This window comes from Schistocerca nitens, chromosome 5, assembly GCF_023898315.1.
Source record: "Schistocerca nitens isolate TAMUIC-IGC-003100 chromosome 5, iqSchNite1.1, whole genome shotgun sequence".
Lineage (NCBI taxonomy): Eukaryota > Metazoa > Arthropoda > Insecta > Orthoptera > Acrididae > Schistocerca > Schistocerca nitens.
Window position 1 is genome coordinate 720,912,354 of NC_064618.1, and position 14,790 is coordinate 720,927,143.

The following is a 14,790-nucleotide window of genomic DNA, read 5'->3' on the forward strand; positions in this document are numbered from 1 at the left end:
CTCAAAATAGCGAAAGCTATAATACTGTTTTCTCTTTGCGGGAACTCCAACATGCACTCTTCCTCTTGCTCTTCTGCCCCAGGACCGGATGGCATCCACGTCCAAATGTTGCTGCATTTATCATACCATAGTCTGCATTATCTCCTTCGCCTTTATAATCGAATTTGCACCGACAGTACCTTTCCCAAAAGATGGCAGGCAGCTATCATCATTCCTGTTCTGAAACCTGGAAAGGACAAACATCTCCCCTCTAGCTATCACCCCATATCTCTCACAAGTAGTGTATGTAAGGTTTTGGAGCATATGGTGAATTGCCGTTTAGCCTGTTGGCTGGAGTCCCAAAATCTTTTAACACCTGCCCAGTGCGGTTTCCAAAAACATCATTTTGCAGTTTGACCACCTTGTTGCTCTCTCCACTTATATCATGAACAATTTTCTCCGGAAACGCCAAACAGTAGCAATATTTTTTGATCTGGAGAGAGCATACGATACCTGTTGGAGGACAGGCATCCTCCGCACACTGTTCTCTTGGGGCTTTCGAGGTCGGCTGCCCCTTTTTCTTCACGAATTTATGGCAGAGCGCACATTTAGAGTGCGGGTGAACACTACTCTCTCCCGTACTTTCTCCCAAGAAAATGGGGTGCCACAGGGCTCCATGCTAAGTGTTGTACTCCTTGCCGTCGCTATAAATCCAATTATGGATTGTCTCCTTCCCAATGTCTTGGGCTCCCTCTTTGTCGACAATTTTGCGATCTACTACAGCTCTCAATGGACCTGCCTTCTTGAATGTTGTCTTTAAGGATGTCTTGATGGCCTCCACTCATGGAGCATCGAAACTAACTTCCAATTTTTCTCCCAGTAAGACAGTCTGTGTAAATTTTTGGCATCATACGGAGTTTCCTCTGCCTTCCCTACATCTAGGCCCTGTCGACCTTCTGTTCGCTGACGTCGCAATAAATTCTTGGGACTTACGTTTGGCAGAAAACTGTGCTGGTCTTCCCAGGCTGTCCAATACATCCGTCACCATAAGCGGCTACAGTATATTATATGCTCAGATTCTCTCAGCTCTCTCCTCATCCTCCAAGCTCTTTATCCTGTCCACCCTCTTGTCTACCGGATTCAGGACTGCCTCCACTTGTGGGAGGCATGCACGAGATAGACCCTGCAGTCGCACTATATCAATGCCCATCAGCAGCTGAAGGTGTTAATATATAATTCTAATTGCCTCCACTTTCTCGACTGGGGGGGGGGGGGGGGGGTCTGTGGCATTCCTCTGGATCCCAAGGCACGTTGGTATCCGCGAAAACCAGGTAGCCAATATAGCGGCCAAGGCTGCAGTCTCTCTTCCTCGGCCCACTGTTTGGATGGTTCCCTTAGCCAATCTGCGGTGTGTTTTATGTTGTCATGTTACTCTTTTATGGCACGCACATTGGTCTATAATTCCAATTATGAGACAGGAATCCCCTTCCCTGTGCTTTGACCTCTTCCTCCTGACCTCGTCATCGAGAGGAGGTAATTTTAACTAGACTTGGGATAGGGCACTGTCTTTTTAGCCATTGACATCTTTTAAGTGATGATCCTCCCCTGCTTTGTACCCACTGCTTTCAACCATGGACGGTGAGACACCTTTTACTTAGTGCCCCTATTTTAATCCGCCACGCGCCCGTTTACAGCTGTCGCCTGATTTATCTTCCCTTTTGGCAGATGACACACGCTTATCAATGTCAGTGAGATGACATCGCTCATTTGAAGTTCTTTTTTGAGGAAAACAACTCCCCCTTCAGTGGTAGTTTTTTAAGATTTCCTTCTGTTTTTAGTTTCCCTCCTTTTTGAGTTTCACTCCCATTGCTGCTGAGTTCCCATTCAGTTTTTTATCCTTCCCTAAGCCACAGAATGGATGCTTATGACCATAGCAGTTTTGCGCCAAAAAAAAAAGTTCTTCTTTTTCTTCTTCCCATCCCCTGTGTGCTCCTGACGGCTGGCCCACACGTCTGACGTGTTACAGGTGTCTGGGTAAAGCATAATTCTCCGGGTCGACCGGTAGAGTTCGCACATACTCCCTGGTGCAGGCCAGGCCCAGGGAGCTGCTACCTTCCCAAATTGCCAATTGGCCCCTCTCTCAGGTATTTAGGAGATGTGACCTGAGGTGTGAACAATCACCTAAGGTGGGTGTGCCCCCTTGTGAAGGAGGCCCCCAGTTGCATAGAGCGTACCACTGGAGATGCTGGATATCATGGGGGATTTTTCCGCAATGAGCCAATCATCTTCACAGTCAACATCTACGAAACATAAACGGAATGAGGCTAACAATTCAGAGACAATTCCAGCTGCATTACGGTTCCTTGTGGTTTCACGTACTGAAGACGATCAATCCTTTATAATAGTAAATCTGTTTATTATTCAGAAAGGTGTTGATTCCATTGCCAGCCTTGTGAAATCCTGCTCTCATTTATTGAAAGGCACTTTGCTTTTGGAGACTACTTGTAATTCTAAAGTACAACAATTGCTTGCCGCCTCACTTCTCCATGGCTATCCTGTTCGTATCAAGGCCCATAGAACTCTGAATTCTTACTGTGCTGTTATTTACACTAGGCTGCTCAACAGTCTGACCGAGGCCGAAATCCAATCTTACCTCTCTGATCAGGGTGTCATTACCATCCATCGGGCGATGGAAAAGGTAGATTCCTCCTTAGTGAAAGGTAGATTCCTCCTTAGTGCCCACCCGCACTCCTTTTCTCACCTTTGATAGTGTGGTGCTTCCGTCCAAGATCAAAGCATGCTATGAAGTTTTCACAGTCCGACCGTACATTGCAAATCCAATGCACTGCTACCAGTGTCATCATTTCAACCACACTAGAACGTCTTGTCGACACCCAGCCAAATGTGTAACCTGTGGTAGGGATGTGCATGAGGGTGATTGTCCGCCTCCTTCTCCCTGCTGTATCAACTGCAATGGCGGCCATGCCACCTTGTCTCAAGATTGTCCCATGTATCTTAAAGAGTGGGCTGTCCAGGAGATCTGTGTAAATGAAAAAGTGCCCCACCCAGTCGCTGCATTCTCCCATCTGGCACTTACAGTTCTGTTCTTGTTACCTCTTGCTCTATGGCCGCGCAGACATGCGACCTCAAATTCAGCTCTGAGGTTGTGAAATCACCCAGTGTGAAGGTAGCATTGCCACCTCCCCCCATCCAGCTGTGCAAAAAACCATCAAACTTTCACCTCAAATGGTGAAGCCACAACCGGTAGTACTCCCGTGAAGACTTCCTACGTCCCTCTAGCCAACTAACACCTGAGTATTCCTCTGCTAACCGGAAAGGTTTGAAGAAGTCCAACAAAGGCAAACAGTCTTCTCCTTCGCTGTCTTGAAGATTCTCTTAGACAGTGTTGCCACGTGGTACCTAATCCCGGCCGGCCTCCATGTCGCCAGTGTGCACCACCAACTGTTTTTCTGTGTTGGTCTCCACAGACTGACAGTACAAGCAAGCCAATGCTTCTGTGGACCTCATGGAGCAGGATCCTCGTGCTTCTGTGCCCTGTAGCAGCGAGTCTTCACAGGCTGTTAACTCGGCAACCTCCGAGGTGCCCCCCCCCCCCCCCCCTTTCATTTCTTCCTCATCATGACACTCCTCCAATGGAATGTTCATGACCTTCAGTCACACAAAGAGGATTTACGACTGCTTTTAGAGTTGCAGCATATCCTTGTACTGTGCCTTCAGGAAATAAAATTGTGTTCTCGTGGCCGTTTTGAGCTTTCACATTTCTTCCCAGTTCATTGTGACCTTCCTCCTGAGGTCGGCATTCCATCTCATGGGAGCATCATGCTGCTCATAGGGGATGACATTCATAGTCAACCCATCTCCCTAGCTACCCATCTTCAAGCTGTTGCAGTTTGCCTTTTCCTTCCTCACCTGACTCTTTCCCACTGTACCATATATGTCCCTCCGTCGTTCGATGTCATTCAGCTTATTGGGCAGCTACCTCTCCTCCATTTCTGCTACTCAGTGACATTAATGCGCATCATTCCCTTTGGGGTTCTCCCAGAACCTGTCAGCGAGGTGCCCTCTTGGCTGAGTTTCTTAACACAACCCCTTCTGCCTTAACACTGGAGCACCCACATTCCTTTCCAACTCCTCGCACACCTTTTCTCATTTGGACATATCTTTCTGCACTGCCCAGTGTGCGCATCGTCTTGAGCCTGAAGCCTGCTCAAGTGAATGTTTCCCATGTGCTATCCATTTGCTGACTCCTACCCCACCTGTGTGCACACCCAAATGGCAGCTTACTAAGGCTGACTGGCAGCTTTACTCCTCCGTGGTGACCTTTGAAGAACAAGATTCCCCAGTTGTGATTACCAGGTGGAATATCTCACAAACGCTGTCCTTACTGCTGCAGAACTTTCCATTCCTCGCACTTCCTGTTTATCGCGCTGTGTCCCAGTCCCTTGGTGGACTAAGGCATGCTGCGATGCAATTTGCACGCGGAGACATGCTCTCCCCATTTTTAACTGTCATCCTACAGTGGCAAACTGCATTCATTATAAACAGATGTGTGCAAAGTGTCATCACGTTCTTCGGGATAGCAAAAAAGCTAGCTGGATTTCATTCACTACTTCTTTTAACAGTTCCACCCCATCCTCTGTCGTGTGGGCCAACCTCCGATGGCTCTCTGGGACAAAGATCCATTTGCCAATTTCTGGCCTGACAGTAGCAGACGATGTCGTCATCGACCCTATTGCTATCTCCAACACATTGGGCCACCATTTTGCAGAAATTTCGAGCTCTTCCCACTATCATCCTGCCTCCCTCCATCGGAAATGAACTGAGGAGGCTCAGGTGATACCTTTCTCTTCTCAGAATCGTGAGTGCTACACTGCCGCCTTTACTATGAGGGAGCTAGATCATGCTCTCAGTTCATCCCGATCCTCCACCCCAGGGCCAGATGCTGTCCACATTCAGATGTTGCAACACCTTTTTCTTGCAGGAAGAACTTTCTGCTTAATACATACAACCATATCTGGGCAGAGGACACATTTCCCAGACGTTGGTGTGAAGCTACTGTCATACCCATACCTAAGCCCGGTAAGGACAAAATCCTTTCTTCTAGCTACTGCCCCGTCTCTCTCACCAGCTGCGTTTTCAAGGTGATCGGACATATGATACATGCTCGGCTGGTATGGTGGCTCAAGTCTCACAATTTACTAATGACTGCACAATGTGGATTTAGAGTGTGGCATTCTGCAGCTGAGCATCTCGTTACTTTGTCCGCCCTTGTCATGAATGGCTTTCTGTGGAAATCCCAGACTGTGGCCATGTTTTTCAATTTGGAGAAGGCCTACAACACCTGCTGGAGAACTGGTATCCTCCATACTCTACACACATGGCACTTTCATAGTCACCTGCCCTGTTTCCTTCAGGAATTTTTAAAAGACTGAGTTTTTTAGGTACGTGTGGGTTTTGCCTTTTTGGGCACCTTTTTTCAGGAAACCGTTGTGCCTCAGAGTTCCGTCCTGAGTTCCATCCTGAGTGTCGTCCTCTTTGCTGTCACCATTAACCCTATAATGACCTGTCTCACGCCGGGCATCTCTGGCTCCCTTTTCATCGACAATTTTGTCATCTATTGCAGTTCTCTATAGACCTGTCTCTCAGAGCAGCAATTTCAGTGATGTCTTGATTGTCTTTACTCCTGGAACATCGACAGTGGCTTTCATTTTTCCACTGACAAAACTGTCTGTATCAATTTGTGGCAGCGCAATTGGTTTCTCCCACCGTCTTTGCATGTTGGGCCTGTTGCTCTTCCGTTCGTTGAAACTATGAAAATCTTGGAGCTCATGCTAGATAGGAAAATCTCTTGGTCATCCCATGTGTTGTACCTGGCAGCTGTTGTATGCGGTCCCTCAATGTCCTGTGTGTCCTCAATGGTACTTCCTGGGGTGCAGATCGAACCACACTCCTCCGTCTGTACTGGCCCCTTATCTGTTCAAAACTAGACTATTGACGATTTGTTTGTGTGTCTGCACATCCCTCTCTCGTATGCCATCTCTTATGCCATCTCAACACTACCCACCATCGTGGCATCCGTTGGCCACTGGTGCCTTTTACACTAGCCCAGTTGAGAGTCTGTGTGCTGAAGCTGCTGAACTACCCCTGTCCTACCGCTGTGGCTTTCTCCTCAGCAGGTATGTATGCCATTTGTCTGCCAAGCGTGGCAACCCATCCTGTGCCGCCTCCTTCGAGGATGCCTTTCATCGCCAGTATGGGTTGCATCCCTCTTCTCTATTACCTCCTGGAGTCCACTTTCATCACTTGCTCCAGCAGCTTAACTTCACACTACCTGCAACTTTCCTGGTGGGTGTGAACCCTTCACCACCTTCGCTTCGTGAAGTGGCCTGTGTTAACCTTCTGTCACTTGCTCACTCTTGGTGGAGCAACTGTGATGTTTATGTGGTTCCTGGTCATGTCGCTCTACCAGGAAATGAGGCTGCTGATGCTGCTGCAAAGACTGCAGCCCTTGTACCTCAGCCCACTAGTTCCTATATTCCCTCCAGTGATCTGTGTTTCCGTATGTCAGAAGGTGGTGTCCTTTGGCATCGTCATTGGTCCTCCCTTCCTGGTAATAAGCTCCGGATTATTAAACCTCTCCCAGCGGCTTGGACGATCCCCTCTCGGCCCTCCCACCGGGAGGAAATCATTTTAACTAGGTTGCGTATTGGGCACTGCCTTTTTAGCCATCGTCATTTGATAAGTGGCGCTGCCCCACCACTTTTTCACATTGTACCCAAGTTTTAACTGTCTGCCGCATTCCTGGCAGAATGCCCATTTTTTAACAGCTTACGTTCGCACTTGGTCTTGCCGTCTGAGTTACCGGTCATTGTAGCAAATGATGCACAGGCTGTTGACCGCATTTTACTTTTTATAGTGCAAAACTTGACAGACAGTGTTGTACTATCTGATTCAGTATAGAAGTATCCATTACACAGTCTGAAATGTTATAGGCCTTGAACTCAGTAGCCAGCTAAATGTAGGATTGATTGCCTTTCTTAGTTTTCAGAAAAATGCAGCACACAGCTATTACATGTGATTTTTGCTCAAAACAGTGAGGCAGCTTCCCTTTGAGTATAATCCAGTTAAGTAATATCTTGAAGGGAAAAATGACCTTTTCAGCAGGATACTTCAAATACTGATCAGATTAAAAAAAAATGGTTTCACACTAAGATGTTTGCGTTAATTCCATAAAAACTGATGGAAATAATTCAGTCAATGAGTTTGGGCTGAGAGTGAGCTGTGGTGATCTCCTGGACCAGCAATTATTTGAAGCTCTCCATCTCTCACCATAAGTGTTAAGACTGCTACAGCGTCTGCTGAATCAGCAAGATGATGGAATGTGTCAATAACTGTTCCACAATTTTGCATCTACCGTTGTCCTGAAACATGATAAAATCACAGTTTGTATTGCCTATATTGTGGTGTATATGTTTGTCATCAATGCATTGGTTCTGTGAAGTGCCTTGTGGCACCATGGTGATAGTTAATGTCCTATTAACAACTGTAACACAGGGGACCATTAAATGACATTTATTCCTAAATGTTGAGGTTACAAGTTCACATGAGTTCATTTCTACCTTTTTCTAGTTGCCATGTCTTGCAACATTAATTTAATAGGCTTTGTTCAACTACAAAGTTTAATAAATATTATACAAAAATAAATTTTGAAATGACTTAAAAATAGCCTGCTCCTTAGTGGACTTGTTGATATTGACTGTAATAGTTAACTGTGAGAGAAACAAAGGTTCACAGATACAATATACAGGGTGCATATGGCTTGTGTCCCTGTACAAGGGAAAATGACAGCTGAATGTTGCATCCATTCCTTGTCTGCATGTTCTACTCCGAAAGATGGCATCACATATCTGGTTGGCACTTGGACGGTAGAAGGGATGGTGGTGATGAGTTGGACGTGTTCTGGGGTGTGTTGCAGAAAAGTTTGATGTATGGTATTGGAAAGGGCTCATGAAAGGTTGCTCCACTAATAGAGTGAAGCTCTGTCCGGGTATTGTAGATAGTGACAACTTACGGCATTAGTGATAACGTAGGGCATGATGAGCTCATGAAGACTGCTATGCTGACTACGTAATCACTGAGAAGGTGCATTAGCAAGGTACCTCATAAGATGAAGTACCAATGTATACTTCTTAGGACAAAGTGGATATGGCTGTCATTGCTACGAACCTCTGTGGCTGATAGGGGGCACTGGCATTCTGTCCTTCACACATAGTGCTGCCATTGGTAAAAGCTGTAATTCAAGAGTTAATTACTGTGTGGTCAGAATTTCTGTCTCTGCTGTGTGCTAGGTGTCGTGCTTGAATTGGGTACTAAAAGTGTGCCATGTACCTCCCATAAATACCACACTCCTAGTAGGGGGTAGCTGATAAGGTATAATGCTCTAATGTATCACTGAGGATAATGTGGTTGGATATTGTTAATTTCCTTTTCCAAGATCTAATCCTGGCATCTGCATTACATTATATGGAGATTAAGTAGGAAAGTCACTTAAAATATTATACACCCATACAGGATGAGAATGCTTATTGGTAGGGAGAATTTATTTCTATAAAATGATTTTCAGTCCCAGTCTGTGATGCTGTGTCTTCCTTGGGCAAGGATTCTTAGTCATATAGGTACGTGTGCTCCTCAAATATTTTCAGTTTTGCCTGACATTACCTCTCACTTTGCTCGATGAAACCTCAGATTCTAAGCAAGTATGATAGATTCCTACTTACAGTAGATATGTCCCTTAGAGTTTGCAGACAGGCTTTCCTAATATTGTCACCCCTTTTTAATGAGATGGATGCTGCCAATTTTCTTTCCATTTCAATTTTGCTAAACATATGTTAGGAGAGGCTTTTATGAGTTGTGATTAATTCCATGAGTTCATCATGAACATGTTTCAGATGTAATGCTTAACAGCCTGAAAAACAGAGTGCCCTGTGAAGTACTGGGGTAGAGAGTAACAATTTAGTCTCAAAGGGGTACATGAATGTAATTGAAACATAACTTTGATGTAACTGACTGCAAATGGTACCAGCAAACAGGGTTGAAGTAGTCATATAGTCTTCATCAGCAATGTGAAATGTGAAAAAGTGATAGGCATACAATAGAAAGCAAAAAATTAGCTTTAGATGTTAGAATTTGCTACTCACCATATAGTGGAAATGTCGGGTCACATACAGGCACAACAAAAAGACTGTTGTTCCTGTCTTAGACTCGGCATTTCTACTACATGGTGAGTAGCAATCTCTCCTTTCCATAATACTGTCTTTATTCCATATTGGATTTGCTATTGTTTGATTTAGCTTTACTCATCAGATCTTCAGGTTATCCGGTTTGTACTTGGATTTGGGATCTTTCTTTCTTTCTCCATTGTTGGGTGCATTCACTTTTAGGACATTAGGGATGTATAGTGCGTTCTGTCCTGTCATATTTTTACTCTCACATTTGTGAAACCTATGTTTCTGTATGATGTACAGTTGCCTATTAATTCTAGCAGAAAAAATGTTTCAGGTTTGAAGGGAAGTTACTTCTGAAATATATAATACTGATTGTCATCCAAGAACAGTCTAGTTGTTTCATGAATTCTTTGTTGCCTGGAATAAATAGCTGTTAGCACCAGTACAATAACTGTGTTAAAATGATTCTTGTAGCTTGAAAATAAAGTATCGAGTTCTACGTTTCAATTTCTACGTTTCAATTTCTACGTTTCAATTTCTACGTTTCAATTTCTATGTTAGTTTATATTCTATATAATAGAGGGAAACATTCCACGTGGGAAAAATATATCTAAAAACAAAGATGCTGTGACTTACCAAACGAAGCGCTGGCAGGTCGATAGACACACAAAATTCAAGCTTTCGCAACAAACTGTTGCCTCATCAGGAAAGAGGGAAGGAGAGGGAAAGACGAAAGGATGTGGGTTTTAAGGGAGAGGGTAAGGAGTCATTTCAATCCCGGGAGCGGAAAGACTTACCTTAGGGGGAAAAAAGGACAGGTATACACTCGCGCGCGCACACACACACACACACACACACACACACACACACACACACACATCCATCCACACATATACAGACACAAGCAGACATATTGCTTGTGTCTGTATATGTGTGGATGGATATGTGTGTGTGTGCGAGTGTATACCTGTCCTTTTTTCCCCCTAAGGTAAGTCTTTCCGCTCCCGGGATTGGAATAACTCCTTACCCTCTCCCTTAAAACCCACATCCTTTCGTCTTTCCCTCTCCTTCCCTCTTTCCTGATGAGGCAACAGTTTGTTGCGAAAGCTTGAATTTTGTGTGTTTCTTTGTGTTAGTTTGTGTGTCTATCGACCTGCCAGCGCTTCGTTTGGTAAGTCACAGCATCTTTGTTTTTAGATATATTAGTTTATATTCTGTTGTATTCAGTGTTACATTTGTGGTTGTTAATTGTACCTCTTTGTATTGTTTCTTCCACTAGAACCAGGTTTCTATGAAGATGGAAAATTTGGAATTCGCTTGGAGAATATTTGCAGAATAGTTCCAGCAAATGTGCCATATAAATTTAAAGATCACAAATTCCTCACATTTGAAACAGTAACTTTAGTCCCAATACAGACGAAAATGCTGGTACGTGAAATGCTGACTGATAAAGAGGTAGGTCGCTATTATTAAAACTTTAAGACGAAAGGTTTAATATGTTAATAAGTACATTTTATTCGGCTTGCCTGTTCACCCTTTCAGGTAACTGGAGTGTTGTTCAGCAGAAGCGTGCAGTTAAACTATTTTGTCAGATAAATAATCTTAAACCTTGTAGAAACATTTTAAGGATATCAGGAGTCTTACACTCACTTCCTAATGGATTTCCTCCTTAATGATTTTTGTTGCTGTTAATAAATAAAGATGAATATCAATTGTACTGTGATGTACACAATCACATTACAAGAGAGACAAATTTTCACGTTAACTTCCCCTTCTTATCCAGAGTTCAGAATGGAGTTACATACTCTTGTGTTAAGATACTCAGCTAGCTCCCTTGTAATATAAAACAAAAAATCTTATTAGCCACTCTTTCTACAAATTTTCTCAATATCTAGAATCACGGATTGAAAAGTTGTGTTAGCTACATGGCAATATTATAAGTAGAATTGTCAGTATGTATAGAGGTAAAATATTTTCTTTGGTAAATACCACTTTAATCAAGTAAATATTAAGCCACTAATAGCAGGAAAACAGAAGCTGTAAAGTAAAACTGAAGATGCAGAAGCTTTTTTCAAAATAGATTTCTTACTAATGTACTCAATTAAATTTATGTGGGATAAGTGTGAATAGCATTAAGCACTTTAGTGATAGTTTATTATTAATACTGTTTATATATAAAGTTTCTACGATGTCTACCCCTAATGTTAATGTACTGTGACTCCGTCCACATCCTGGAAGGTTAATCTTCTTGATAGAGTCTACAGAAAACAGTGGATGGATGGATGGAGATGTAAAATGAGATCCATACCCAGCAAGAACCTGCACATAAATTGCAGAAGACCAATACTTCTTACAGTAAAGATATGACTTAATGAGTTTGAAATCGAGAAAAGTTTTAGGTATTTTTCTGAAGAAAGTGATTTATGCTCTGCTTCTGCATTTCTTATTAAAGCATTTTTATATTTCTTATGTTCAGCAAGTTTCTTTATTGTGTGTGCCTGCATCTGAAATTGCTTGAAGAAAATTTTCACATATTTTGACAATGTAGAGTATGAAAATGTTCTGACAATTGAAAATTTATGGCATTTTGGGACTTGAAACCAGATTTCCTGATTTCTGCAAGCAGTTGCTTTAACTGTTAGGCTATCTGAACGTGATTCCAGGCTAGCCTCAAACTTTCATTAGCGTGATTCCAGGCTAGCCTCAAACTTTCATTATCACTAATGTTCCTACCTATGATTTGCTGACATTACTACCAGTGGTCATCCCACCGGATATATGCTAATAGCAACTTTGGGAGCACATATGTAATGAATATGTTGTGATGAAATATGGGTTCAAGTCTTGGTCTGGCACAAATTTTCAATTGTCACAGCACATCGATTAAATTTCACATTTCGCATTCCTGAACTGTTCTCTACAGTACACTCTAGGGCCAAAAAACACAATGGTGCACCACAAAGGAAACTGATTGGGATGGAAAATGGTAGAAATGATGTACATGAAACAGACAAACAAAGGATTACAATTTCAGTAAAATTTTATGATTTATTCAACCCAGAACTTCACAAATTGAGCAACTCTATAATGCATTGGTCAATGTCTGGCTCTTATGCAAGCAATTATTTGACGTGGCATTGATTGATAGGTTTTGAATGTTGTCCTGATGGATACTGTGCAAACTTCTGTCCAATTGGTGCATCAAAATTGCAAGCTGGTTGGTGAGGGGTGCCCATAATGCTCCAAATGTTCTCAGTTGGGGGAGAGATCTGGTGACCTTTGTGGCCGAGGTAAGGTTTGGCAAGCATGAAAACAAACAGTAGAAACTCTCACCATGTGTGGGTGAGCATTATCTTGCTGAAATGTAAGCTAGCCATGGAGGGCAACAAAACAGGGCATAGAATATTGTCAACATAATGCTGTGCTGTATGGGTGCTGCAGATAACAACCAAAGGGGTCCTACTATGAAAAGATCCTGCAACATGGGCCATCACTCCTAGTAGTCAAGCTGTATGGCAGGTGACAGTCAAGTTGCTGTCTGGGTTGTCTCCAGATACATCTTCAGCCTGGAATCTCGTTTACTTGAGTAGAATTGTCTTAAGTGATGAGTTCCACTTCGAATTGAGCCTCGATCACCAGCAAAGTTGTTTCTGGAGATGTCTCAGACAGTCATGAGATGCCAACCCGACTGTTGTCTGCCATATGGAGTGACAACCATGTGTGATGGTCTGGGCTGCCTTTTCATTTCGTAGCAGGAGGTCTTTGGTTGTCATCCACAGGGCCCTTACAGCACAGTGGTATGTCAACAATATTTCACAACCAGTTTTTTTTACCTTCATTGCCAGTCATCGTGGGCTTACATTTTAGTAAGATAATGCCGTCCCACACAAGGTGAGAGTTTCTACTGCTTGCCTTCGTGTTTGACAAACACTATCTTGGCCAGCAAGGTCACAAGATCTCTCCCCAGTTGAGAACATTTGGAGCTTTATGGTCAGGGCCATCCAACCAGCTCAAACTTTTGGACAGAATTAGGCACGATATCTGTCAGTAGTATATCCAACAACTGTGTTAATCAATGCCCAGCTGAATAGCTGCTTGCATAAGGACCAGAGATGGACCAAAGTGTTGTTGTTTTGCTCAGTTTCTGTAGCTCTTTCTCTTGAATAAATCGTCAAATTTTTCTGAAATTGTAATCATTTGTTTCTTTGAGCATGTACCTGTTGTCAACCAATTTCCACCCAATTAGGATAATTCCTACATGGTGTGTCATTTTCTTTGTCTTAGATTGTATTTCATGTCATTGCATCTTTACTGATTTCATCCCTATCAGTCAGTATATTTAATTACCTGTATTTAGTTCAAGTATAAGTTATGCCATTGGGCAATTAATTTACATGAAATATGGAGAGAAGTAATAGAAGTTTTTCTAAGCAGTAGCCACATAAGAAAATAATTTTTTACAAGATTAGTTTACACTTCCTGTGAAAAATTATTTAAACACACAGGAATCTATAGGCAATGGAAATGTATATGGAATATGTCTAATTTTATAAGGAATATTTATTTTTAAATTTGTCCTAGGTGGCCTACCTAAATGACTACCATAAGCAGTGTCGTGAAAAGGTTGGTCCCCTGTTGAAGAAGATGGGTCACCACGAAGCATGGGAATGGCTTTGTCGTGAAACAGAACCAATTGTTTGATTGGTACAAATTTTGTCTTCCATTTCAATTAATTTTGTCTTGAGCCAAAGGGTTACAGTTCAGATATGGTGGCATTATCTCATTTGGTTGTATCGCTGTCTAGAAGTATCACGCATTTATAAATGTTAAAATGTGTGATCATTTCTCTTGCATTTATATTAACGAAAAGTATGTTTGGTATAATTTTACTGGCAAAGGCAATTTGAAAGTGTATTTTATTCATACATTATTTAACTTTGGAAATTCCAAAGAACTTAAAATGTAATATATGCCATTCATTTTCTGTTTACAGCTCGTATTTGGGAATATTCTTGTAATTTTTAATAAGAGTGTTCTTTTTAAAAATGATACATATCATATTTTCAGCAAAAATAAATGATTTGACTGTGCCATATATTGAGTAAAGCTGTATGATGAATGGATATTGAGTCTTTAACTGTGATTATGATGGGTGCAGAAACAAAATTAATGTGCATTTTGAAACAGTAACAGACTGATTACTGGTACATAGTTTGCAATTTTGTACTTAACAATTAACACACAAAAACAATTGTACATATCAGTAAAATTTTAGAAGTTGTTTTATATGTAGAGTCTGTACCATATTATATTCTTTCATAATAAATATTTCAGTTTACAAAATATAATCTTTGTTAATTTATTTCTACATTTAAAACTTTACCAGTTGAAAAAAATCCAAGTCAATATAAGGTACGTAATGATGGTCGTATCTTCATGTTATTGAAAAACTAAGAAATTGAAAAAAAAATATTAATGAAATTGAAACTTTTGGTATCTCACATATTGTTCCAAATAGTGTGCAGAATATACCAAGGGGAAGAAGGCAATCATAGGATGAGCTGGA

General features: G+C 42.0%; 1 protein-coding gene across 6 annotated transcripts in view; it reads left to right on the forward strand.

Moving 5' to 3' along the window:
• The window catches only part of LOC126259759 (xaa-Pro aminopeptidase 1), a 155,012-nt gene extending 140,496 nt beyond the window's left edge, over positions 1 to 14,516 (forward strand). For 5 of the 6 annotated variants that reach the window (XM_049956758.1, XM_049956759.1, XM_049956757.1 and 2 more), the window contains exons 12-13: positions 10,504 to 10,679; positions 13,806 to 14,515. In XM_049956758.1, coding sequence (XP_049812715.1) covers positions 10,504 to 10,679; positions 13,806 to 13,925 — 296 coding nt within the window. In that variant the 3' untranslated portion in view covers positions 13,926 to 14,515. Of the gene's footprint in view, positions 1 to 10,503; positions 10,680 to 13,805 lie in introns of all 6 variants that reach the window. The other variant, XM_049956753.1, reaches the window with a different exon arrangement.
• Positions 14,517 to 14,790: the final 274 nt, after the last annotated feature.